Genomic DNA, 24,680 nt, shown 5'->3' with positions numbered 1-24,680 from the left:
AGTGTTTTTAATAATATAAATAGTGTCCACAAACTGACTTGACTTTAAATAAATCTGAACTAAGTATTTAAGAACCTTTGTAGCATCCAGTTTTTCTGTGTGGGGTTTCACTCGGGCCCCTTGGGGACCTGCCCTTTGGGAGGGTTTGCAGCAGCTCCCATGGGACTTGGTGTGATTTCCATGGATTTGCCATGATTTCAAGGATTTGTCAGGTCTCAACAGCCGAGAGTTTGTGGGGAGCAGCTGCCACCCCCCAGCTTCCCTCTGCCCCCCCTCGAGTGCCCCCAGGGAAAACAATTGCCCCAGCCCTTCCTTTATAAAAATAGTAGAGCTGTAATTGGAAGGGGCCTTAAAGCTCCTCCAGCTCCAACCCCTGCCCCGGGCAGGGACCCCTTCCATAGAGCAGCTTGCTCCAAGCCCCTGTGTCCAACCTGGCCTTGAACACTGCCAGGGATGGGGCAGCCACAGCTTCTCTGGGCACCCTGTGCCAGCGCCTCAGCACCCTCACAGGGAAGAGCTTCTGCCTAAGAGCTCATCTCAGTCTCCCCTCGGGCAGGTTAAAGCCATTCCCCTTGGCCTGTCCCTACATCCCTTGTCCCAAGCCCCTCTCCAGGTTTCCTGCAGCCCCTTTAGGCACTGGAGCTGCTCTAAGTTCTCCCCCTGATTGCTCAATGTGATTGCTCATTGACTGATGCCCATCCCTGAGCAGCAGCCCCCGGCCAGCTTTCCTCCCCCCCCAGTTTATATCCTGAGCATAACACTGTATGGTCTTGGAATATCCCTTTGGGAAGTGGGGGTTGCTGTCGCCACTGTGTCCCCTCCAAGCTCCTTGTGCCCCCCTCATCCTTGCTGCTGCAGCAGTCTGGGTAGCTGAGAAGTCCTTGATTCAGTGTAAACACAGCTCAGCTACAGCTACAACATCCGTGTGTTATCAGCGGTATTCTCACCCCAAATCCAAAACACGCTGCACCAGCTCCTGGGAGGAAGATTAACTCTGTCCCAGCCAAAAGCAGGACACGGGCCAAGGCCAGAAGTAGTCCCAGGAGGTCTCCCAGCCCTTCGTGCGGCCAGGAGAAAATGGAGCCGGGCTCGCTGGTGGCCCGCGGGGGCTGCCTGAGACCCCTGTGCAGGTAGGACTTTGAGGGGAAAGGGGAGGCTGGGAGCAGCTTCTGCGGGAGAAAGGCTGGAGATGGGGCTGTGAATCCCTTGCTCTGGGGACAGGGAATGGTTTGTGGTGCCCCAGAACCCCCCTTTCCTGTATCCTCTGGAGGGTGAGGGGATGGAGGGGACCGGGCCTGTCCTGTCTGCCTCCCCTGCTCTGGAGCTGGGGGTTCCCAGCAGCACCCCAAGGGGACCCCCCCCTCCCTGCCAGCCCCGGGCTGAGGATTCCTGCCCCTTTCCATGCCTTCCATATTCCAGTGGGACTCCCTGCTCCCCCAGCCCTAGGGAGATCCCCAGCCTCATGCTCCAGGCCCCCCCGGACAGCCCAGCCCTGGGCTTTGTTTAGCCAGGAGGAGGGGAGGCTGGATGGGGCAGGGAGAGCCCTGGCTCCCGCTGGGATCTGCCCTTGGGGAGGGCTCCTGAGCACAGACACCAGCCCGGGGGCCCTGAAAACATGGGTGGTGCCCGGGGGGATTTTGGGGTCTGACCCCGGCCGTGCCGCTTCTCCGGCTGGCAGGAACTTCGCCCGTGGGTTCTGCCGCTGGGGCCAGAACTGCCGCTTCTCGCACGACAGAAAGTCAGCCCAGACCTGCAGGTACTTCCAGAGCGGGTTCTGCAGCTACGGAGAGAGGTGCAGGTAAAGGGGCAGCGAGGAGGGGGGCTGCTGCCACCGGGATGCGCCGGGAGCCAGGAGGTGTCCGGCTGGGCTGACGGGACCTCTGTCTGTCCAGCTACGAGCACATCCAAGAGGAGCCAGTGCCGGTGGGGACCCGCTATGGCCCCGTGCCCCCTGCTCCCCGCAGCTACTGGGGCTTGGAGCCTGCGCCCGTGGCCATGGCCCGGGGCTGGGGGGGAGCCCGGCGCAGCTTGGCCCCCCCTGCCCCCAGCGTGACACACGTGGCCTTCAAGTTCCCAAGCGTGGAGGTTGAGGGGGAAAGGAAAGCCAAGGAGAAGATCCCTGCACCCGATGATGTCCCTCGTGGGGCCGTCGGCGGAGAGGCTGTCCCTGCACGAGCTCGGGGGGCCTCAGGTGGGTGCCTGGGGATGAGCGAGGCTGAGGATGCTGCGGTGGCTGGTCACGGTGGTGCCCTCCATGCATGTTTTTTCCGCACCTCCCTCCATCTGTGGGCAATGCCCAGATGGGGGCAGCATCTCTTGATTGGGGTTGGGACCGTAACTGTGGAGCCTGTGCTCTGGAGCAGCCATCCTGCCTCTTGGATGGTGGGGTGGGATGTGGTTTTCCTCTCTGAGAGCTCTCCTGCCTGCAGGCTCCCAGGCGCGAGTGCTGGGACTGGATCCCAACTCCTCTGACCCTGGGAAGGAGATGGTGACAAGGACTGACCTCGCAGAGGTGGGCTGGGGGTCTCCTGCACTGGGCAGGCCCTGTCAGTCCCTGTGGGGCAGTGCCAATGGGCAATGCCGTGGGGCTCCTCTTGCAGGTCCCCAAGGAGCCGGGTGCTGTGGCAGCACCGGTGTCCAGCGAGGCACTGAGGGCCCGCAGTGAGGCCGTGGTGTGCGGCATCTGCATGGACCGGGTGTACGAGAAGCCGCTTCCAGAGGAGCGGCTCTTCGGGATCCTCCCCAACTGCAGCCACGCGTATTGCCTGGGCTGCATCCGCAAGTGGCGCCGCAGCCGTGACTTCCAGAGCACCGTCATCAAGTGAGCGGGGATGCGGACGTGGGGGGGTGGTCACCGTCACCCTTTCTGCACCCTGAAATCCTCCCCTGGGCCTTGGGAAGGAACAACTTCCCTTTGGGAACAGGCATTTGGGTGTTGCGATAGGGTTGGGGATGCTGGATGAGGCTGTAGTGGTGGGACCAGCCAGTGTGGGTGCTAGGCCCATGCTCCCCGCTCCCTTTTTGGGCCCTGCACCCATCTCCTTTGCCAGGGCCTGCCCAGAATGCCGCATCACCTCCAGTTACTACATCCCCCACAAATACTGGGTCTCGGAGGGGGCTGAGAAGGAGAAGCTCATCAAGACCTTCAAGGCACGGACAGGGTGAGTGTGCGGCACTGCAGGCTCTGCGCTGCTTCGGGACCTGTGCCCACAGCTGTGCTTTGACCCCATAGGAAAATCAGGTGCAAGTTCTTTGCCCAGAACCGCGGGTGCTGCCCATTCAAGTCAGACTGCATCTACCTGCACGAGCTGCCCGCCCGCCAGCCACCACGGCGCAGGCAGCAGCACCCAAGGGTGCCCGTTGTAAGCGGGGTGGCACATCCCGGGGGGGGGGGGGGGGGCGGGGCATGGCTCCAGGCTGGGGTTCATCCTGTCTCCTGTGCTGCAGGACCCTCCTTTGGAGAGCTCTGACGAGGAAGATGAGGAGCTCTGTGTGCTGGAGTGGGCTCTCAGCCTGGCTGTGGTGGAAGCAGACTTCCGATACTCCAGATATGGCCACGAGGTGCTCCTTGTGGAGTTCAGCGACTCTGACTAAAGCCGTGGGGTGCCCCACTGTTGGTGGCAAGGGAATATCCTCTGGGAGGGGGAAGCATCAGCTTTTGATGTGTTGGGCCGCTCCCAACACTGTTTTGGGGTGCTGCACCCTGGATGGGGTTGGGATGGGGAAATGTGTTGATGGACCCCCAGCAGGTCCCACATCCCACGGGAAGCCAGGGGGTGATGGAGCTGGGGGGGTCTCCGTGCAGCGGGGCACAGGCCCCCCCTTCTCCTGCCCTCACCTTGGTGGTGGAGACCGGCTGGGGGGGGGGCCGGGGCTGGGTTTCAGGCTGGCGGGGGTTTGGTGCACAAGGGGCCGGGGGGGAGCTGCGGGCGCTGTTTTAAACTGCTTTTAGCCAACGTGGACGTGATGAAATAAAGCGGGCTCTAAACGACCACCGCCGCGGCTGTGCTCGGCGGGGATGCCAGGGTTTGCCTTTAGGGTTCATTTGCATAATGAATCCAACGTGCATGGGCGACTGATTTGCATATGTGGCGCGCTTCTCTAGGGTGGCGGGCCCGGAAGTGGAGCGGGCGCGGGTTCCGGGTCACCGGCACCGGGCGGTGCGCGGGGGTACCCCGGGACCCCTCCCGTGTCCCCCCGCGGTGTGTGTGTCCCAGCGGGGGGCGGGCACCGGGATAACCCGGCCCCAGTGCCGCGGTGTGCGGGTCCCCGGGGGCGGTGGGGCTGCTCCGGGCGGGGGCACCGCCAGCAGCGCCCGGCGGTTCCCCTCTTGTCCCGTTGAGCGGGTGGTGGGGAGCTGCGAGGGGAGCGGGTTTAGGGAGCTCGGCGGGGTTCCTCGGTGATGCGCCTCCACCCGCGGGTGGTGAGGATAACCACGGCCCCCCCTGCAGGTAAGGGCAGCCCCCAGACTGGAGCTGGGGAGGGAGGTTCGCTGCAGAGCGTGTCCTGGATGGACCCGTCCTCCCCGGTGCGCCCCATGTGAGGCCTCTCCCCGATTCCCTTGCAGGCGATGGAGCCCCACGGGCTGCCCTGGCTGCAGAGCTTGGACAAGCACAGCCGCCTCCTGCTCCATGCGCTGGCCTCCGGCTCCCGTGGGACGCTGGCTGCGCTCCGGATGCTGCAGCGGGTCCAGCCCGGAGAGGGACCAGGGCCCGTGTTTCCCTGGCAGACCTTTACTACAGCCCTGTGTGCCGAGGAGCCTGCGCTGGACGGGCCGGAGGGGGCCCTGGCTGTGTGAGTTGGATATGTTCCCACAGCTGGGTGTTTTGCAGGAGGTTTGGGGTGTCAGGTGCCCGGTTCAGCACCGCACATCCTCTTTCCCATGGTCTGTAGTGATGTCAGGGTTGTGCCAGGGACCTGCTGCTCTTTGCCTGCAAAAGTTGGTGAAGTTATATATATAAGAGATGATTCAACCTGGGTTCGGAGTTCAAGGATCATTTGGACGATGCTCTTAGCCATATGGTTTAGCTTTAGGTAGTCCTGTGAGGAGCAGGGAGTTGGACGCTATGATCCTTATGGGTCCTTTCCAACTTGAGGCGTTCTGTGTTTTCTGCCTCCTCTTGCTTCCTGGGCCCATTAGACTCTGCTCTGTGGGAAACAAGGATTTAGGGATTTGCTCTGGTGCGTCATCCTTCCCTTTTCTCCCCTTATCCAGGAAGCCCCGGCTGCTGCTGCTCCCTGTTGTGTGCCAGAGAAACCTCTTCTCCCTGCTGCTCGTGGTGCAAGCCCTGGTGCCGGGGAGCTGCCTCGATCAGCTGCTCCAGGCATTGGAGCGGGATTCCCATGTGGATCCCTGGGTGCGGGCACTGGGGGATTTGCTCCGGCAGGAAGCAAGGGCAGCAGCATGCTGCCCATCTCCTGGTCTCTTGTCTTCCATGTGCCAGCAGCAGCTTAGATGCCTGGGCCAGAGAATTGGCCAGAACGATCCAGAGGGGCGAAGGAAACTGAAGTGGTGCTTCAGCAAACAGCCCAGCGGCACTGGGGATGGGGCTGACTCTGTGCTTCACGATGGGAAGCACAAGGAAGTGTCCGAGGAGAGCCTGGAGTTGGATGAGGAGAGAGAAGGGAAGAGGATGCTGCTGGAGGAGGTGGTGTTTGACCCCCCGGGAATGCAGGAGGTTGCGGATGTGGCAGGGATGGAAGAGGAGATGCCAGAGGAGTCTTCGGGAGATGGATCTGCACAAAGCCCAGGTGGGGCTGCTCTGGAAGGCTCCCAGCAGGAAGCTCCAAGGAAGATCTCCCAGGCAGAGGTGGCAGTGGAGGTCCAGTCCTTTCTCCAGGTACCGGGCAGGGTTGGCTTCCCCCTTCCAGCCACTGAGCCTTTACACTCTGATTCTTATTCCTTCATCTCATTTTCTTCAGCTGCATGGACCAAGACTGAAGATGCTGCTGCAGAAGGAGTCCAGTGTAAGTGTTGCTTCTGTCTGTCTCCTGGAGCTGGTGGTCTCAAGGGGCTGAAGACAGGGGCTCTGGAAGGGATGGGAGAGGATGTGGGTTTACAGCGATGGCTGGAGGCTGCTGCCCACAGGGGTTTGCTGTCACAGTGCAGGGGGTGGCAGTGAGGAGAAAAGGCCTGGAGCTGTGTTCTGTGGTTGGTTTATTGTTAACTCAAGGTTTCCCTCCAGCACCCAGATCTCAGCATCCCGCCTGAGCTGCACGTCCTGAACAGCTGCTCTCCTGCCCAGGTAAGTCTCAGCATCCCCACTGCAACTGCTGGTGCTGCTGTCTCTAGTGTCCCCAATGTGCCTGCCCCTCTGCCATCCCAGCTCGAGGGGCTGTGCTCCTTCCTGCAGCTCTCCACGTGCCCGGAGCACCTCCTGGTGCGTTTCTGCAGCTGGTTGTTGGTTCTCAGCCCTGAGCTCAGCTACACCAGCGCGGCCACCCTGGCACAGCAGCTCTTCCTCAGGCGAGTACGTGCGAGAGCAGCAGAGACTTCCTGGCCCCCGCTTCCCTCACCACCATCCCCATCTGCCCTTCCTTGTCCCTAGGTCTTGTCCCTCACCCAGCCGCCCTCCCGACACCTTATGGCTGCCCTCACTTCGTTTTGCTCCAAGTATTCCCAGCCCTTCTGTCATGTCCTGGTGGCTGCGGTCCTGCAGGAGCCTGGGGAAGGTGTGATGGGCTCGCAGGAGGCTTCGTCTGGTAGCAAATGGAGAGGGGTCATGGGGTGCATCCATCAGCAAGGGGAGCCCCAGATTCTCTTCTCCTAGGAGACGATTTATTGTGCAAAATACATTAGAAACCATGGAGGAATGGTGCTGGGTTTATCTGGGCAGGTGAACACTTGGGAGTTAGAATGGGAGATGGGTTTACAGATGCCAGGCTGGCTCCCAGCATCAGTTCTCCCAAAGGGAATCTGCCATCCCTTTCCATGGACTAGGGGGTTCCTGCCAGCTCCTAATGCTGGGGCCAAAACTGCCCCAGGCAGGCTCTGCTGGCATGAGAAGAGGGTGCTGCAGGAATCGCTGCCACAGCAGCATCCCCTTCTCCTAGGGATTGTTATGAATTAAACCCTTGCTGCAGATGGGCACAGGCTTATCCTGAGCAGCAGAAGGGAGCAGTACATGCTTTCTGGGCATACCCCTGTGTGAAGGGGTGCCAGGGACGGTTGGGCACATCCCCATGGGTTTGGCAGCCTCGTCAGGCTCTCTGCCTGTTGTGCGTTACCCTTGCAGGTGCTGAGCAGACCAAGCTGGTGTGCGAGCTGGTGGAGGAGTGCCTGGAGCCAGACTCTGTGCGGCTGGTGCTGAGGTGGGAGCTGACAGGAGCAGCAGCTCCATGCCGTGGGTCCGGCGGCTCCAACCACCCGGCAGCTCCACAGGAGCATCACATCTGCTCTTCCCCGTCCTTTGCAGCCAAGTCTTGGAGGTGCCTTTGTCGGAGAAGCTCCTGCCCATAGTTCAGGCCGTGCTGGGGCGGCAGGTGAGGACCCCCTTACCCCAACACGTTTCCTTGCCGGCTCCAGCAGCCCCAGAGCAAGGCCCCGCTCACCTCCCTGCTTGGGGCTCTTCCAGGAGGTGCTGCCCCCGGAGCTCTTTGATGGCCTGGTGCTGGCGCTGTGCCGGCAGGCCCCAGCCCTCGGCACGTCGCTGGGTTACGCCGGGCTGGTGATGGCTGTGCTCACCACGTACCAGAGCCAGGTGAGTGGGGCCGGGCCCGGGCTCGGGCCCCGGGGGTCTCTGGCGGGGCAGCTCCTGGCTCCTCTCCCCCCAGGTCAGCCCGTCCCACCGGAGCAGCCTGGCCGCCGCGCTGGGCCACAGCAATGCGGCTCTGAGGAGGTCACTGCAGGCGGTGCTGGAGGGGCCCAGGTGAGGGGGATGCTGTGCTCCGGGGGATGGGCAGCAGACAGGTACCCGCTACAGCCGTGCTGAGCGTGGTGCCAGAGGGGTTCCCTTCCTTGATGTTCTCTTTCTCCTTCATCCAGGTGAGCACCAAAGAGAACCACAAAGCGATGGCTTCCTTGGGCAGAGCCTGCTGTTAGGCGGTGGTGGCTGCAGCCCAGCGCCTCCTCGGGCTCACCAGCAGCGGGATGGAGACCCTTGGGTGTGGGCTGGGACCGGAGCACCCCTGCCTTTGCCTGGGGCTTTGCAGTAGTGCCTTGCTCTTGGCCAGCCTAGATTGAGGTGGGCTGTCACTGGGCAGCGCCGTCCCAGCCTCACACATGCCGTTAGGCTTGAAGATGAAGGTTTCTTGGTTAAACAATGAATACGTTTTCAGCTGTCTCTCTCTTTGCTCTGTGTCCGAGTGGCCTCCTGTGGGTGCCACGCCACACCCAAGATGGCGGCCCCGTCTTCCCCTCCCGCCACACCCAAGATGGCGGCCCCGTCGTCCCGTCCCGCCACACCCAAGATGGCGGCCCCGTCGTCCCGTCCCGCCACACCCAAGATCGCGGCCCCGTCTTCCCCTCCCGCCACACCCAAGATGGCGGCCCCCGCCTTCCCGTCCCACCACACTCAAGATGGCGGCTCCCGCCTTCCCTCCCCGCCACACTCAAGGTGGCGGCGCCTTCCACGCCCCTCCCAAGATGGCGGTAGAGGAGGAGCTATGGAGGGGCTGGCCTGTTGGATGCCTCAGGGCCCGGGCTGCGGGGCCCGCTGGGATCCCTGGTTTGCCCCACGTCCGCAGAGAGCCCACGGGTGTGAGGGGTGGCTGGGGTGAGCATCGCCGGGGGAGGGGGAACTTGCATCCAGGTGACTCTCTTGCAGATGATTTGTGCCACTGATGCCGGGAAATAAAGGGTTACCATTGTGCCTGCTTGTTTAAGCAGTTGCTGTGCTTGGTGAAGCAGAACGTAGGGGTCAAAGTTGCTAGAACGGTGAAGCAGAATTGTAGGAGTTACAGCTGCTAGGGAGAATTGTAGTAGATAAGATTCATAAAACTTAACATTGAAGACATTCTTGTTCAAACAGTATCCATAGAAAGCAAAGGAACAAAAGATAGCCAGAGTAACATCTGCAAACTTGACAAGTTTCTGCTTTAAGATACATAAAACCAGCTTGTACCAAACCTGAGGTTTGGACAGGAGCCGAAACCCCGTTGAGTCTGCCTGAAAGCAAGAGGTTACTCGCGGTGATGAAGAGGAGCTACAGGCCTTCATCCTCACGACCCCCTAAGGACCACTACGAGGCACTGCGCAGGCGCACCAATGGGACGAATGCCAGAAAACTAATTATAATACTAGATGGGAATAGGTTTTGCATATGTATTAGGCGTGAAGCAATCTCACGTTTAGGTAATCATTATAGGTAATATAAATGAACTGAGTGGCAAAGGAAAGGTGTGCATGCTTTTGGAGGAGCGATCCCCCATGCGCCTCAGCGCTGAATAAAGCATACCTACTTTACAACTGTAACGAGTTGTGGAGTCAATCCACCTATCACCAGAAAGGTGGCTTTTTTAACCGGGGGGCAGACCCCCATTACTTCTGCATTATGGCTGAACTAGTGCTGGCCCGTGCGTGCTTGAGGAGCACCCCCAGTGAAGGTGCCTGCAGCGATGCCGCCCCTGAGGCCGCTGCCCACGTTGGAAGCGTTGCCCGTTTTCCCTGCGTGCTCTCAGACAGACAGGTTTTCCGGGGAGCAGGTCCCCCATTGCCTGAGCTGGGAGCGTGGCAGTGCAGAGCCAGGAGCCAGCAGGAGCCCTCCTCTGCTTGCAGCCCCTTTGTTGACCGGTGCCTGCAGCCCTGCAGGGCTGGGCTGGGCTGGGCTGAGCTGAGCATCCCAGTGTGTCATCGGTCTGGTTCGCAGGTGCCACTTCTTGTTTTAATCAACTTGGATCTGCTTCTTGGTTCAAAACAGAGCAAGGCAGCCGCAGGGCTTCCTTTGTGTGCCTGCAGCCTTGTTTCGTTTCTCCTCAGCGTCAGTGCTCAAAGCATGGGGCTGCTCCTTCCTGGCACCAGGTCTGCACGATGGTTGGGCTTGATGATCTTAAAGGTCTTGTTCCAACCTAAATGACTCTATGAGTCTATAAAGCTGGCAAAGCTCCCCCTCTCCTTGCCCACAGTAGCATCCCGGTAGCCAAAGTGAAGTCACCTTGCCCAAACACTTTCTATTGGAAGTGTTTTTCCAACGTTGTGGTGGCTCAGAACACCTAGCAAGCGACATAGCATGGTGGAGTTTGCAGGTCCTTAGTTCTTAATGCCCTTAACACATGGCTGAATTAAGACAGAAACTGATCTGAGACTGTTTGAATATTGTCATTCTGGACCAGGTTTAATTTACCATTGTGATTTTTGTCATGGCTTGAAGGCGCCAAGGCACAAGGGGTATGTTTTGTGCACGTTGGCTAAGCCGATCTCTGGGTGGTGCAGCAGTGATCTGCGAGGTCTGCTGGGATTTACAAATCTCAGGATGCAGGAGAGTGGGATTAAGATGAAGACCTGGTAAACTTGAATTTTCTGCTTTAAATCTGCCTTTTTTCTGCTTTACAGGGACCTCTGTATGTCACCTTCCTGGTTTTCAATGCGGCAATGATGACACTGCCCATTCCAAGGTGCTTGGTGATGTGCTAATAAAAAGTGCTTTATAGTGTGACTGTTTCCAGATTTTTATCCTGTGTCCTTGAAAGCACCCACTGGAAACCTCATCTGGGCACGTTTTGGTTGGAGGACTGGAAAGATAACAATGGGAAGGAGTGGATGGACTCCGAGGGAGGTAGTGCTGGAGTTTTAATGGAGGTTTTGAAGCATTGCATACTTCAGGAAGGAGCTGTTTAAAAATTCATAAACATTTCCATCTACAAAGGGAGAAGAGGGATTAAAGCATGTAGGTGAGACACGTTACTGCTTCAAGTTTGCTCATTAACGTTTTGATCCAGCCAGAGGAACGAAACTCTGCAGCATTAAGTGATGCTCTTAATGCTGAGAGCACAGATTTCTGACTATAGTAAGAATCTCTTAAGCTATTTTAGGTGACACTGGACTGATGAGGCTTCAAAGTCTACATTAGCTGGAGGGAAGAAACCTTCCAGGGAGCCAAATTGTTGATGTGTTTGCATACCAGTGAGTTAATAGCTGAGCATATTGAAGCTATTGTAGGGCTGCCCAAACTATGACATAAATAGAAGTTGTGCCCTGATCACCAAGGTCTAAGCCTGCTCTTCTGGCTTTATTAGGTAGCAGCCTGCGGTCTTTATAGATTCCCTGCAAAGCTTCTCCCAGTGACCTCGGTGTCATTGCCCCCAGGGCTGTGGCTGTCGGTCACATGAGGATGACTGAGGACAAACTCATCTCCAAAACTCACCTGGTCATCAGCTTCCTGGTGTCCTTGCCCCAGACCTGGAAGGACGGGCCGTGTATACCTAGAGCACGGGGGAAGCACCAATGCCTCTATGGACTGGGCAGCAGTGAAGGCTTTGAAGTCTCCTGGCTGCAGTGTGCATCTCTCCTTGATTTCATAGCTCCTTACTGGTTTCTCTAGGCAGCAGGCTCACTCTCACAGGCTGTTCTTGGCTGCTATGTGCAGTATGCATCTTTGCACTCCTAAACTCATCTGGATGTGCTGGGAGCTGCCTTTTGGGCCAGCCTATGTGGTTTTTGCATGGAGTAGTAGTGAGGGATCAGCTTTGCAAACTGCAAGGGGAGTCCTGTTCTGGGAAGCATAACATTGTCTTGTAGAAAGAGCCGCCTTAGCCCTGTTTTTGCTCCTGGCTGCAGTTTATCATGTACTGTGGATATCTCTGGGCTGTGCAAGATAACAGCCATGGCAGGAGAACTGGAAGCAAACCCTGAAGATGCTAGAAATGCTGGTGGAAGACTCCTTGTTTAGCTGGTGGTTGGTAATACCCGCATGGAAAACTTCACTTTTTGACTCCTCTTGACCCTCTTAGGAACTTTAAAATCCAGCCTGAACAGTTCAAAGAGGTGGATGCGGCAATAAGACATCAGTCAGGTTTTATAGCTCAGCAGAACCTTATCCAAGAGCGGAGGGAGAGCCAGGGCTGGGTTTGTCCTTGTCCTGATTTATTAGCAGCGTTGGTGAAGGGAGAGATCTGAAGCTTTGTCTTCCACATTTACAAGTGTATGTAGAAGGCAGTGTATGATTTTCAGCCTGTTTACTCGGGGTATTTGACAGTGGTTCCTTATCAGCTTCCTTCTCCATTTGTAAAGATTTACCTCCTTCGTGGTATGGAGGGGAATTCCCCTTTTGGCCTAACAGTGTTGGTTTGTTTTAAAGGATATTAATATTATGCAATTGCATGGGTTTTCTCTCTACTCTGCTGCTTTCCCATTCTCCCATGGTGAGTTTTGAACCAGTTTCATGATAAAATGATATCTCCACTCCCTAAGTGGCATCTTGGTGTCATGGTGGGACAGTGGAGTACCTCCTTTGGGTGGGCAGGGGCGTGTGAATGCTGCACTCACAGATGTTATTCAGAGCCACATAGGAGCCAGACCACCTTAGTCCATGCAACACCTTGGTGGGAAGTGCTGAAACTAATTTTCATTTTCCATTTCCATTCCTTTTCCTCAAAATGGTCCATGTCCATCCCCTGAGGGGCTGCCTCTTTCCCCTACAGGCATGTCCAGGGAGTTGCTATGTCCCCTCTTGCCGGGGAGCTGATAGTCATAGAATCATAGAATCATAGAATAGTTAGGGTTGGAAAGGACCTTAAGATCATCCAGTTCCAACCCCCCTGCCATGGGCAGGGACACCTCACACTAAACCATCTCACCCAAGGCCTCGTCCAACCTGGTCTTGAACACTGCCAGGGATGGAGCATTCACAACCTTCCTGGGCAACCCATTCCAGTGCCTCACCACCCTAACAGGAAAGAATTTCCTCCTTATATCCAATCTAAACTTCCCCTGTTTCAGTCTGAACCCATCACCCCTTGTCCTATCACTCCAGTCCCTGATGAAGAGTCCCCCTCCAGCATCCTTGTAGCCCCCTTCAGACACTGGAAGCTGCTCTGAGGTCTCCACGCAGCTTCTCTTCTCCAGGCTGAACAGCCCCAGTGTTCTCAGCCTGTCTTCATACGGGAGGTGCTCCAGCCCCTGAGCATCCTTGTGGCCCTTCTCTGGACTTGTTCCAACAGCTCCATGTCCTTTTTATGTTGAGGACACCAGAACTGCACACAATGCTCCAGGTGAGGTCTCACAAGAGCAAAGGGGCAGGATCACCTCCTTAGTCCCCCTGCTTCTCCCTGGAGGAGCTTCAATGACAGCCTGTGAGTCACATGCATGTAATCCCTAATATGCTGCTGCAGTTTTGGATTGAGGTCTGGTGGCTGTGACACCCAGATGTGAGGCTGAGCCACTCGGGGGAAGGCTTAGCAGGCTTTTAATTCAACCTGAAATTTAAAACTGAATCAGAAGAAGCGAACCCTCTCTTTCTTGTCTGTCTTTTGCCAACAACCTTTTAATCATGGTAAGAGAATCGTGTTCTCCCTTGTGTAGTCTGGTGGCTGCCAGGTCTCTGTCAGCTGGGGAGACAGGGTCACACAAAGATGAATTAGCTGGAGGGTTGGGCTGTTGCTTATGCTCGGGCCTCCTGCACAGACCTAATAAATCACGTTTGCCGCATCAGCAGTAGCAGCCAGTGTCAGTCTGAGCAGCTTTGCTCTGAGAAGTGAATAATCCAGATGCCCATGGGCTCTGGGATCTGAGCTGCAAGTTCAGCCCAGCCTCAGGAGGAGCCCTGGGAAGATGCCGATGCAATAGGTTGCTGCATTGCTCCTGGGAGCTCGCTGGAAGGAGACACGAGGGGCAACGCCAGAGCCCACAGCCCCTCACTGCTGCTCGTCTCCTGGGGCTGGAGATCTCCCAGCAGGGTCTTGTTCATCGCTGCAGAACAGGTCTGTGCACGGGGAGCTGGGCTGCTTCTGCTTATTGCTCTACAACACCTGGATTGCAGTCATGATTTAGATGCTCATACGTTAAAAATAAGGGCATAGAAATCCCCGGGTGCTTTATTAAATGCTTTTAGAAGCTTCTTGAATGGGGTTGTTCGCAAAGAGGAGCGTTGCCTCTTACTGAAGCACATGTGTGTGGGGAGGGAATAGAGAAGTTTTTGAGCAGAAACACTCTTTTCTGTTGTGGGGAGCCAATGTGATGGTGTCTGAAGGTCTGTGTCCCCCACAGAGCAACTGGGTGCAGCCATGGACATGCCAGGACACAGAGCAGAGGCTGCAGAGCCTGACTCGCTGCCTGCCTGGTGCCAGGCTGCTGCTCTCAGGGCGGAAGCAGGGTCTCTGGGGGTACAGGGCCAGCAGGAACTGCTGTTGTATTAAGAATATAGAAGGTTGTCAGAAAATAAACCAATAAACTCCTTTGTGTTCCAGCCAGTCCTCAGAGATCAGAGGGGCCGAGTGCAGCTTCATTTCTGATTATCACCTATTTAACACTATGCATCCAGTTGTGTTAAATCAGAACTTTCACGATTATGGATTCGTGGATAGTGAAGTTTATTGAAGCAACAGAAATACAGATTTGGAATTGCTGTTGATAAATTCTGTTACTGCGGTAGCTCTCAGATCCACAGCTAGCCAGTGACTGATTGAGCTCATGTGGAAAAAACCACCTGGTGATTCATTAAGCTTAGTTCCACCTGGCTATCACCTGATGGAGCTGCAAATCTTACTATGGGGAGGAGAGAGGAGCAAGCCCATCAACTTGTCTGCAAGGTGGGGTCCTATTCAAATGCCACATTTATACTTCTGGGAGAAGTGGAGGTGAGGCTGTAGTCAAATTACCTGTTGCTGCTGTCATAGATGGGGGGAGCAGCCACTCTCTCCCTTTGGTGTATTTATTATACGTAAGTGAGGGAGAAGTTGAGTTTTGGTCAGCTACCACAGTGTGTTAATCCCTTCACCACGTATCTCAGGGCCTCATTCCTACACGAGGCTGCGCTGGTGGCAAGGCACTGGTGTGCAAAGGTGGCTGTCCACTGTCCCCCTGGTTTTGTATACTCTGCTCAGCATCATGCTTTGAAGGTGCTTTTACTTCCATGCCCTGTTATGGGAGCCTTGGCTGTAGTCTCTCTTGAGGAGGAAGCACATGCTTGGCTAGAAAAAGCACTCAGCATTAAAATAAATAGTTTAGATCCATGTGCCAAAGCAGATCCTGGAGGAGGGGAATGGCATCAGGGCGATGGGGCTCCATCTGCTGAGTCTCAGCCCAAAGCAAGGGTCTTCTCATCTGCTTGGGTCTCCCCTTTCTGAAATGAAACAGTGCCTGGAGGTGAGGCAGCCCAGGACTGGCAGTGCTGATGCAAACCTGACTTTATGCCTGGAGACTTCAGCAGTGTTTTGAGATAGCAGCCAGCTGGGAAACTCACTGGGAAACTGGGAGAGCACTCAGCTGCCTCTGGATGGCCATGCATGGATGTACTCTCCTGCAGAACAGATCCAGCTCTGTCATCCCAAGCCCTGAGCATTCTCTTGCAGCTTGGGCCAGGCACCCTGCTCGCTTCAGGGAATGTGTCTCTGCAAATCCTTCTCTAAAAAGAAGCTTAAGTGGTCAGCCCTTGCACCTGAAACTGGTGGAGATGGACAGAAAAGGAGATGGACAGAAAACTGAACGGGGTGGAGAAGAGAGGAAATCCCAGGGGAAGTAATTTTAGGGAAAGGCAGGGGATGTGTAAGACTGAAAGCAGAGAGTGACAGTTGAAGTCTGCCTTTCAGCATGTCCTGTGTCCTGGCAGTGTGAACTTACGATGTGTTGTCATTAATTGTGCTAATCGTGCATACCACAGCCTGTGTTGCTGGGTATGTGTGTTACAGGGAAGACAGCACGGGAATGTGGGGCTATCCTTCCCCTAAGACGACTCGTGATTTCTCAGCAGCTCTGCTTTTGGGTCAGGTCAAAGCAGGAGGTGTTTGCCCCAAGGGGGAAAACCCATCCCTGTGAGCTACAAGGACGTTGGAAGCCCTGACCTGGTGGGGACCACTGTTGATGGCCATTTCTAAAGCCTTATCCCACTGTGGCACAGATCCTGCTTCGGAGCTGCAAATGGGTTCTCTGAGCCCTCCCATGCCCTGGGGCCGCATCCTGTGCTCCGGCTCTTGCTGATGGATATGATGCTGGGCTGGCCCTGCCCCTGGACTGGGAGATGCCGTTTGCTGGCTGACCTCTCAGGGCTTAAGAGATTTGCAGACCCCAAGGACCTGCCTTGTTCCTCTTGATGTGTTAGGGTCCCATAGGCTAACAGCAGCTGCCTGCCTGCAGCCTGGTCCCCTGTAGTGCTGAGCATCGAGTCTGACTCCATATAAGCTCATTAGGGGAAGGAAGCAGCTTTAGAGGATTTGTACAAAGGGTTGGGCAGAAGGGGCAGTGGGGATGATGGCTGGGGGGGAAGTAGGGCTGCTGAGAGGGACAAGAGGGATTTGGGTCCTGGGAGAGTGGCTTCCCTGCATCAGCACGTATGATGCTACAGGGGCTCCTCATCTGTTATCCTGGTTTAACGTGGCGCTGTGTCCCCCATGAAGCCATGAGGGGGTCCCAACTCTTCGGAGGTCCAGAGCCCTGAGCCTCCTGCCAGGGAGGTGCTGAGACTCAGGTCCACTCTGCTCTGCAGGCGCGGAGGGAGCAGCCATGGTCTCTCCCAGCTCTGCCACCTCCAAAGAGGGGGTGCAGGACCCGGCCCCGCACCAGAAGCAGAGGTTCTGTGGCCACCTGCAAACCACTCAGCCCGCCCCAGCCCCGTGCGGGAGCTCCCAGGCGCTCTCATGCATGTCCTTTAAAGGCCTTCTCACATCCAGCTCTTCCCTGGCAGCTCCTTCTGCCGCAGATGCGGTCGCTCTCGCCGCCGGGGAGCTCGCACCGCGCGGGGCCCCGGCACCCCCAACCCCCGTCTGCCAGGGACTGAGTGCTGGCTCCGAGCTGGGGGGCCCCAGCACCTGCCTGCAGCTGCATGAGACACGTTCAGGCAGGTAACGGCCCGGGGAGAGCTGGGTGAAGCGGCTGAGCCGAGGAGAAGCGCTTCCCGGGGGGTTATTCGTGCCGTGCTGCATGCCGCTCTATTTCCATCATAAAGAGTGAGTGGCTGGGAGCCTGTCTGAGCTGTAGTCCGCAGCAGGGTCTCCTGTGGCAGTTACGGAGCAAGGGCTTTGCATCAGGGACCAGCCCTGAGGAAAACTCCATTGTGATGGGTTTGGCTGATCCCTGATGGCCCGGGGGCTCCTGAGCCACTGGGTAGATGTACCAGGGACAATTTCCAGTGTATAGGCATGAAACGGGCTTGTTTTGTCACATACCAAGTGCTGCTTGCTTTACATCTTCATCAGGGCTGAGGTCTGGGAGATCGGTGATGGCCCCATTCAGGATGGGGGCAAGATGGGTGATGGCCCTGCTTGGTGATGGAGTGACCTATACTGAGCTTGGCCAAGGCTCTGTGCAGGCGGGTGGGACTTCAAGCAGTCCCTGCTCTCTGTCCCCTTCAATCTCTGCTGCATTTCCTGTCCTAGCCCTAAAAACCCCTCTTTCTACCACATACCTGCGTGTCTGTGGGCACAGCTCCTGAGGAGACACATCCTGCAGGAGAATCCCTTCACCCTGCGCTGGGAACAGCACTCTGTGCACTTTCTCCTGTCTTTCTCCGATTTTTAAACATTGCAAAACAGCCTAAACGAGATGTCTAAGCTCCCTTGGTCTCGGGAATTCTTCTATTTGTCTGTCTGGGAGCCAGCCTGGCAGGGGGATGCTTGGGGTACAGCAGGTCTCTCCCATTCTCCACCATGTAGGTAGGTGCAAACTTATCTCCCCGCCATGGAGATGAGCCACATCAGGAGCCCCAGTTGTCCCATGGGAAGGGAACGGGGGTAATCCAGCTTCAACACTGCCCTGGAATGGGGCTTGCATTCATTCCTCACTCCATCGCTCTGTGCCCGCCCGAATCCCAGCAGCATCCTCCCAAATTGCAGCGGGCCTCCCCACCTCTTTTCCCACAGATGCCTCCACACTAAAGCAGAGGAGCCTGGAGCTCCTGCTGGGTGAGAAAATGCTTTAAAAATATACCATTTAAGAGGCGTTCTCCCATCTGCGCGCAGTTAATATGTGTCTCTCGTGATAGGTGTGCTGGTCCCGGAGCCTCCGCGCTTCGCAGATGAAGCCGCTCGCAGGGACCTCGCTGGGAGAGGAGGAAGAGGAGGCACAGGGGCTCACCCAGGGGCGCCGACGGCGGCAGAGGCAGAGGATAAAGGGGCCCAGCCCCTCACCTCAGAGGTATGTGCATGACAAGCTCATCCCATGGATTCCTGGGGTGCTGGCAAGGATGGGATGGGGACGGCAGTGCCAGGCAAGGGGGCATTCCGGCTGGAGCGTCATTTCAGCACAAGGGCCCCTTCTGCAGCCACCACTCCTAGGGAATGACCCCCAGGCTTGCAGTAGCCCGACTGTAGCTCTTTGTGGAGCTAGTAGCAAAGTTTTGGGGTTCAAATCCTTTCCCATTTGGGTGCTGGGCTCCAACACAAGGCACCGAGCACCATTTTGGCACAGTGGCCGCTTCTTCTGCAGCCACCATTCCTGGAGAATGACCCCCAGGTTTGCAAGGAGAAGGGGGAAAAGCCCAACTCTGTCCCCTTCTGGAGCCAGGAGCAAAGTTTTGGGGTTCAAACCCCTTCCCAGTTAGCTGCTGGGCTCCAACATGAGGCTGCAGCCCCTGTATCTCCATGCGTTGGTGATCTGCCATCCCCATTGTGCTCCATCATCCCAATGAGCAGGGATGCTGCAGAGCTGCCAGACTTCCTTGCACCCAGAACAGAGTTTTGGGGTGGCGAGACCATCCTGGTGCACTTTTTGGGGGGCAAAATCATGTGCAGTCCCTGTGATGGTCATGTGAGATGGCGCCTGGGCTCTGCCAGCAGCCGGGTCTGCTGTGCCTGGGCAGAGGCCGGTGCACAGCGAGGGGTGCTCAGCAGCCAGGGCAAAGGGAAATAAAGCACTGATGTGCTGAGGAGCAGCAGGGCCGTGGGCTGGTGACTCACTGCTGGCTGGAAACGGCTCCGGCCGGCTCCTCCGTGCCGGCTCTGCTGCGGCTGCTGCGCCCGTGCCAGGGACAGCGGGGACAGAGGCAGAGCGGGCTGCAGGGGATGCTCAGAGAGGACCCAGGTCTGGAGCAGCAGCCCATGGAGTAACAACTCATCGCGGGGTGCTGTGGTGCTGGAGGAGGGCAGAGCGGGTGGGATACTGCCTCTGCTGCCAGAGTTTCTTTGGGGATTACCCGGGTTTCTCTCCATAGGGAGCAGCAGGCAGAGCTGGCCAGGCTCCCTGTGTCTCCAGATGAAGGTAAGGACATCCCAGCATGGGGATGGGGGGAATAGGGTCGGTTTTGCACTCTCCCTCCTGGAGCAGCATCATATGGGTCCAGCAGGAGGGTGTCCCCTGGCCTGGCAGCAGCTGTCTGCAACCCCACACCCATCCAGCCCTGGGACCCCAACCCCATTCCCTGCATCTGCCTCAACAGCGGTGACCTCACCGTCCTCCCACTGCCTTGGCCCAGCTCCCTTCACCCCGCAGGGGTATTTTGGGGGGTACCTGTCCCGAGAGCCTGCAGAAATGCCAGCGGGGATTTTGGGATCTCCCTTCAAGTGGTGTCAGGCTGGGGAGGGGACACTGCTGCCCAGCTCCAAACACCCTGTTTTGTCCCCAGGGAGGATGAGCAGTCCCCAGGGACACCCAGACGGGGTTTTGGCTGGGAGTGAGGAGAGTGTGGAGCACGTTGGTGAGGTGAGAGGGGAGAGGAGGGCAGCAGGTTGGGGGGGCTCTCTCCTCAAACCATCTCAGGCTCATGTGGGCCCCCAGCTTCTCGGTACTGCTCTTGTTAGGATGCTGTCCAGCACCAGGGAGGGGTTTGCTCCAACAGTGCCCTTGTGTCCCCCAGGTGCCAGGTATGGACAGGCAGGAGGTGGCTGTGCACACCAGGGACAGTGCTGGGGCCAAGGAAGGTGGGTGAGTCCCCTTCCCACATCCCTGCCTTAAGGGAAGGCTCGGAGAAGCTGGGGATGAGTGTGGGAACAGCGTGGCCTGATGAGAGTCATCCCTTTGATGGGGACATGGGGAAGGGAGACTGGTCTGGAGGGGCCTGAAGCCCCCCTGATGCTGGGGGGAGGACTGGGATGGTCCCACACCATGGGCACTTGCTATCTGCTGGGACAGGAGGGCAGAGGGAGGATGAAAGGCCAAGGAAAAGCCTTCACATGTGGTCTCTCCCATGGCATTGCTGCCTTCCTGCAGATGCAGAAACCCCAGAGGAGCCACTGCTGAGTTTCCCCAGTGAGCTCGCAGTGCTGGAGAGACTCGGCTTGCATGGGTAAGAGCAGAGAGCACCTCTGGGGACTATGGGGCAGGGGGGTCCCATAGCAGGGCACTGTGTGCTCCAGGGATTGGACTCACCTCCTTTTCCACTGTACAAGAGCCATCCTCCAAACAAGGGGCACTTGGGCTTCTGGAGGTGGCTGGCAGCCCTGTGAGCAGACCAAGGGCATTTTCAGCACGCAGTCCATCCCTGACAGCACTTCTCTTTCCACAGGGTGGCTTTGACAGAGCAGGATGTGGAGGTGAGGGCTGGGGAAGGGGGACACAAGGACTTTGCTGGCTCATGGTCCCAGGGCTGTGCCCTGCTCCTGGCCACCCTCCAGGCACCGCAGTCCCCTGGCAGCCACAAATCCCTTTCCTGGCGATGCTGTTGGCGTTCGGAGGCAGCTGCATTTCCACAGCAAGATGAGCCCATCCTCGGCATTCCCACCGGGTGCTCTGCAGCTTGCCAAAAGCGCCCCTAAGCTGGGGAGGTGGTGGAAGCTGTGCTAATAAAAACCAGTTTGCTGTGAGTGCCAGGGCTGAGTCAGGCTCCGCTGTCATCTGGGACCTGCAGTGAGGGCTGGCATCTGCCTGGCGTGTGCTATTGCCAGGAGGGCTTGGGATTGACATGCATTACCCATGGGGCACGTCTCTTGGGCAGGATGGCATCTCATGGGGACCATCCCCATCACACAGCAGCCTAATGGCTTCTGGGGTAAATGCTAGCTATCCTTCACACTGCCCTGCTTGGTGCCTTGCTAAGGGAGTCTGTCTGCCTTGGGGACAGCAGCGCATGGCAAGGCGGCATCCCCGTCACCCTGTGTCCCACCTCTCTCCCTCCTGCCCTCAGGCAGCCTTTGCCCACCTCGCCCTGGCTTTTCGCTGTGATGTGTTCACCCTGCGGCAGCGGGTGCAGGTGGAGAAACGGGCACGGGATGCGGCAGAGGAAAACATCCAGGAGGAGCTGGGGCAGTGCCGGGCTGCTCTGGAGGTAGGTGGGCAACAGGGCAGGGGGCTGGCATCTGCTGGGGACATCCAGCATCCAGCCCCAGAGGGGTTTGGACAACCCAAAGTCCTGGCTCCAGCAGCTTCGTCCTTTCCCTCCACAGAGGCTGGGTCCATTCTGCACTGACAGCGGCTGCAGGGAGACACTGGAGCAGCTTCAGCACAGCCTGGCCGTGCTGGCGGCTGCTGTGGAGCGGGCAACCAGTGCTGCAGAGAAGCTGGGGGCTGTACATCAGGTCTGTGATGTCTGCACCCTGCAAGGCTGGGAGCTATGAGGGGTGATGTGGATGGACTTGGGGACCCATCCCTGGGCTTGCTGGGGTTTGTCCCTCCTCGTGGTGCTGATGTTGACTTCATGAACATGGCATGACATGAAGAAGTTCTTCCCTGTGAGGGTGGTGAGGCACTGGCATGGGTTGCCCAAAGAAGTGGTAAATGCTCCATCCCTGGTGGCATTCAAGGCCAGGTTAGACAGAGCCTTGGGAAGCCTGCTCTAGTGGAAGGTGTCCCTGCTCATGGGAGGGGGTTAGAACTGAATGATCTTAAGGTCCTTTCCAACCCAAACCATTCTATGTTTGCATGTACCGGGTGCAAGGGATCTGCCTGCCATTGGGAGTGTTTGCACCCCCCGGGTGGATGCACAATGCAGGACAGGCAGGGACCTGGGTCTTTAGGGGCCAGGGAATGAGGAGCCTGATCTCCCATGCTGCCTGGCCGCAGGAGGCCCGGATGAGCCGAGCAGCGGAGGTGATGGTCCAGCACGTGGAGAACCTGAAGCGGCACCACCTGCGGGAGCACACGGAGCTGGAGGAGATGAAGCGCCTGATCCAGCAGAACTCCCGCAACCGGCAGCTGGCAGAGAGCCAGGGTGAGGTGGGCTCTGCGGGGTGTGCGTGGAGCGATCCCATGGGATTTGGTCCCAAACCCCTCCAGGGGGTCAGCGTGACCCTGCACCGAGAGGCAGTGGGTTGAGCAGGCTGGGACAGGGGAGGGGTGACAGCTGGGACCCGATGACAAATGTGGGTTCCAATGCTGGTGTAACAGCAGACGCGGCGTGGGAGCAGGTGGCTGGAATGCCATCATACTGCAGGGAATGCAGGGCAGGGGGGCACAGGCCACACAAAGGATGCTCTGTCCCTGGATTCCATGCCCCATGCACACCATTGCCATGTGTGAAAGCAAGGTCCCTTCGGATGGGGCACATGAGTGACTGGGGTGCTGAAGAAGGACTCTTCATCAGGGACTGTAGCAGTAGGACAAGGGGTGATGGGTTCAAACTGGAACAGGGGAAGTTCAGGTTGGATCTAAGGCAGAAACTCTTCCCTGTGAGGGTGCTGAGGCGCTGGCACAGGGTGCCCAGAGAAGCTGTGGCTGCCCCATCCCTGGCAGTGTTCAAGGCCAGGTTGGACACAGGGGCTTGGAGCAAGCTGCTCTATGGAAGGGGTCCCTGCCCGTGGCAGGGGTTGGAGCTGGAGGAGCTTTAAGGTCCCTTCCAACACAAACCAGTCTGGGATTCTATGACTTGTACCAAGCACTGAGCATGTAGCCAGGACAGATTTCAATGTGAGGGAGGTTTGCAACCATCAGCCCTGTCTTCATTTTGGGGGGTGATGTAAGGCTGATTCTCTTTGATCCCAGATGACGCGGAGCCACGGCTGAGGCCTCATCCCCTGATGCGAACTTTCCAGCAGGTAACTGGTCCCAGTTCAGCAGCCCCAGAGCCACCACCTCCCCGCACCCTGCTGCTCTCCCTCGCCTGCGGTCCCCATGCACCCACTGTCCCCAGGCGATGCCATCCCTGCCAGCTGCTTGCTGCGGGCAAGGTCTGCTAGAAGTGCCGGGGATGAAGCAAAATGTAGGGGTGGCCTCGGGGGGCTGCAGGGAGACTGGGTGCCCGAGTTTGGGTGCTGCTTGTCCCAGAGATCTCAGGCAGGTCCCTCTGCGTTGCAGGGTCATAGCGTGAGAGGCGCAGGCTTGGCTGTTCTCTAGCACCAGCTCGAATTCGGCACTGATTCCCCTACAGCTCAAGAGGTAGGGGAGCGCTCGGGGAGGGGGTTAGGCAGCCCCGCTGGCACGGCTTGAAGCAGTAAGGACAGGCACAAACCTCTTGGCTTTGACCTTCCCTCATCCCACCAGCTCTCAGGCTTCCCCCCTTAGCTTCAGGGCCAGTGGGAGGCTGGCACGGTGTCCCTTCTCCTTGGTGTCCCTGTGCTAGGGAGGCAATGGGGAAGGAGGGGATGGGGAGCACGGGCAGCGCTCACCCCCAGCCCCTCCATTGCAGGGGTCTGCCCGCCGCAGAGTCAGCATCGCCGTCATCCCCAAGCAGCTCTTGGTAAGGACACGCGCAGCGGGGACGGACAAGAGCTCTGTGTCCCGCTGTCAGACGTGTCCCCAGGCCCGGCGCTACCGGGGCGCTGGGTCCCCACTGATGTTCCCACCTTTGGTGCCCAGCCAGGTGCCAGCCCTGAGAGCCGAGTGGCGCTGGCCGGTGAGCTGGAGAGGGACGGGGCCCAGCGCTGGCGCGGCACCCAGAGGTAACTGCAGCGGGTGGCACGGCACCGGCTGCCACTGCCCCACGGGGCACGGCACAGCACCGGGTCCTCTCTCTCCCCAGGAGTGAGCTGGAGCCACAGGGCCAGGGCAGTGCCGTGACCGGGGACCCAGAGGCTGAGGCACAAGACAAAGGCTCAAGCGCAGGGAACAAGGAGCCGGAGCAGCTTGGGCTGATGTGAGCAGACCCCTACGTGTGCCCAGCACCCTATGTGTGCCCAGTACCTGCCTGTGGCTGCTGGGCTCTTTGTGGTCCTAGGACTGCACATGGGAAACGGGCTGGGGAATCTGGTGATGTAAAGCTGGGATGTTGCTTGTCTGCCCCAGTTTGACCCTCCTCTGCCTCAGTTTCCCCTGTGTATTGTGGGCTGCCTGTGCCCTCCCAGGCTTGTTGTATTTGGGTTTGCAAAAGGGCCAGGGAGGTCTGGGGTTGAGCTGAACTCCCTCCTCGTCCCCGGCTGGGGCAGAGGAGTGATTCGCTCTCCTCTCCTGGCTGATGAGTGTCCCTGGTCACCTTCTCTCCAGGTCCAAGGGGTCCCCAGAGGTGCTGTGGCGGCCATGGCTCTTCCTCCCACAGCACTACTGGGTTTTCTTCTGGCTGCTTCTCCTGAGCATCGCCTTCCTCCTCCTCATCCGTGCCCTGGAGCTGCAGCAGCTACAGTCTGTGGCATCGCCCAAGGCCTAAGCCTGAGCAGGAAGGGGAGGTCCCTCAGTCTCCATCATTGCTCTTTCTTCACACTGTAAAACACCACATCCCTAGAATAATAAAATTGGAGGGAAAATGGGAGGATTGTAATGCTGGAGCACAGGGAACATCCTGTGGTGGGATCTA

The 24,680-nt window shown here is 57.8% G+C and overlaps 2 protein-coding genes across 3 annotated transcripts; both read left to right on the top strand.

The window, feature by feature from the left end:
- The first annotated feature begins 738 nt into the window (after positions 1-738).
- LOC133262979 (probable E3 ubiquitin-protein ligase makorin-1) lies at positions 739-3,606 on the top strand. Its single transcript, XM_061442513.1, has 8 exons — positions 739-1,130; positions 1,679-1,798; positions 1,893-2,191; positions 2,430-2,512; positions 2,601-2,821; positions 3,051-3,161; positions 3,233-3,362; positions 3,448-3,606. The coding sequence occupies exons 1-8, from the start codon at positions 1,078-1,080 to the stop codon at positions 3,592-3,594; spliced, it is 1,164 nt and encodes a 387-aa protein (XP_061298497.1). The 5' UTR covers positions 739-1,077; the 3' UTR covers positions 3,595-3,606.
- Positions 3,607-4,132: 526 nt separating this feature from the next.
- Positions 4,133-24,633, top strand: FANCE (FA complementation group E). Of its 2 annotated transcripts, XM_061442601.1 has the most exons (25): positions 4,133-4,143; positions 4,379-4,451; positions 4,568-4,794; positions 5,216-5,840; positions 5,923-5,967; positions 6,186-6,245; positions 6,327-6,470; positions 6,549-6,672; positions 7,236-7,311; positions 7,416-7,482; positions 7,575-7,700; positions 18,069-18,220; positions 19,236-19,282; positions 19,647-19,723; positions 19,878-19,941; positions 20,231-20,306; positions 20,526-20,553; positions 21,144-21,284; positions 21,403-21,534; positions 22,019-22,166; positions 22,937-22,989; positions 23,580-23,630; positions 23,750-23,832; positions 23,913-24,026; positions 24,374-24,633. In XM_061442601.1, the coding sequence occupies exons 3-25, from the start codon at positions 4,571-4,573 to the stop codon at positions 24,531-24,533; spliced, it is 2,817 nt and encodes a 938-aa protein (XP_061298585.1). In that variant the 5' UTR covers positions 4,133-4,143; positions 4,379-4,451; positions 4,568-4,570; the 3' UTR covers positions 24,534-24,633. The 2 variants fall into 2 exon arrangements, with proteins under 2 accessions (XP_061298585.1, XP_061298584.1); XM_061442600.1 differs by lacking the exon at positions 4,133-4,143 and having other exon boundaries at positions 4,244-4,446; positions 4,564-4,794.
- The last annotated feature ends 47 nt before the right edge of the window (positions 24,634-24,680 follow it).

The sequence above is a fragment of the Pezoporus flaviventris genome, unplaced genomic scaffold (genome assembly GCF_033815535.1).
Source record: "Pezoporus flaviventris isolate CSIRO_AGI_PZ_B2104156 unplaced genomic scaffold, CSIRO_AGI_Pfla_v1 ptg000228l, whole genome shotgun sequence".
In the NCBI taxonomy this organism is placed as follows: Eukaryota; Metazoa; Chordata; class Aves; order Psittaciformes; family Psittacidae; genus Pezoporus; species Pezoporus flaviventris.
This window is presented reverse-complemented; position numbering and strand designations above follow the sequence as displayed.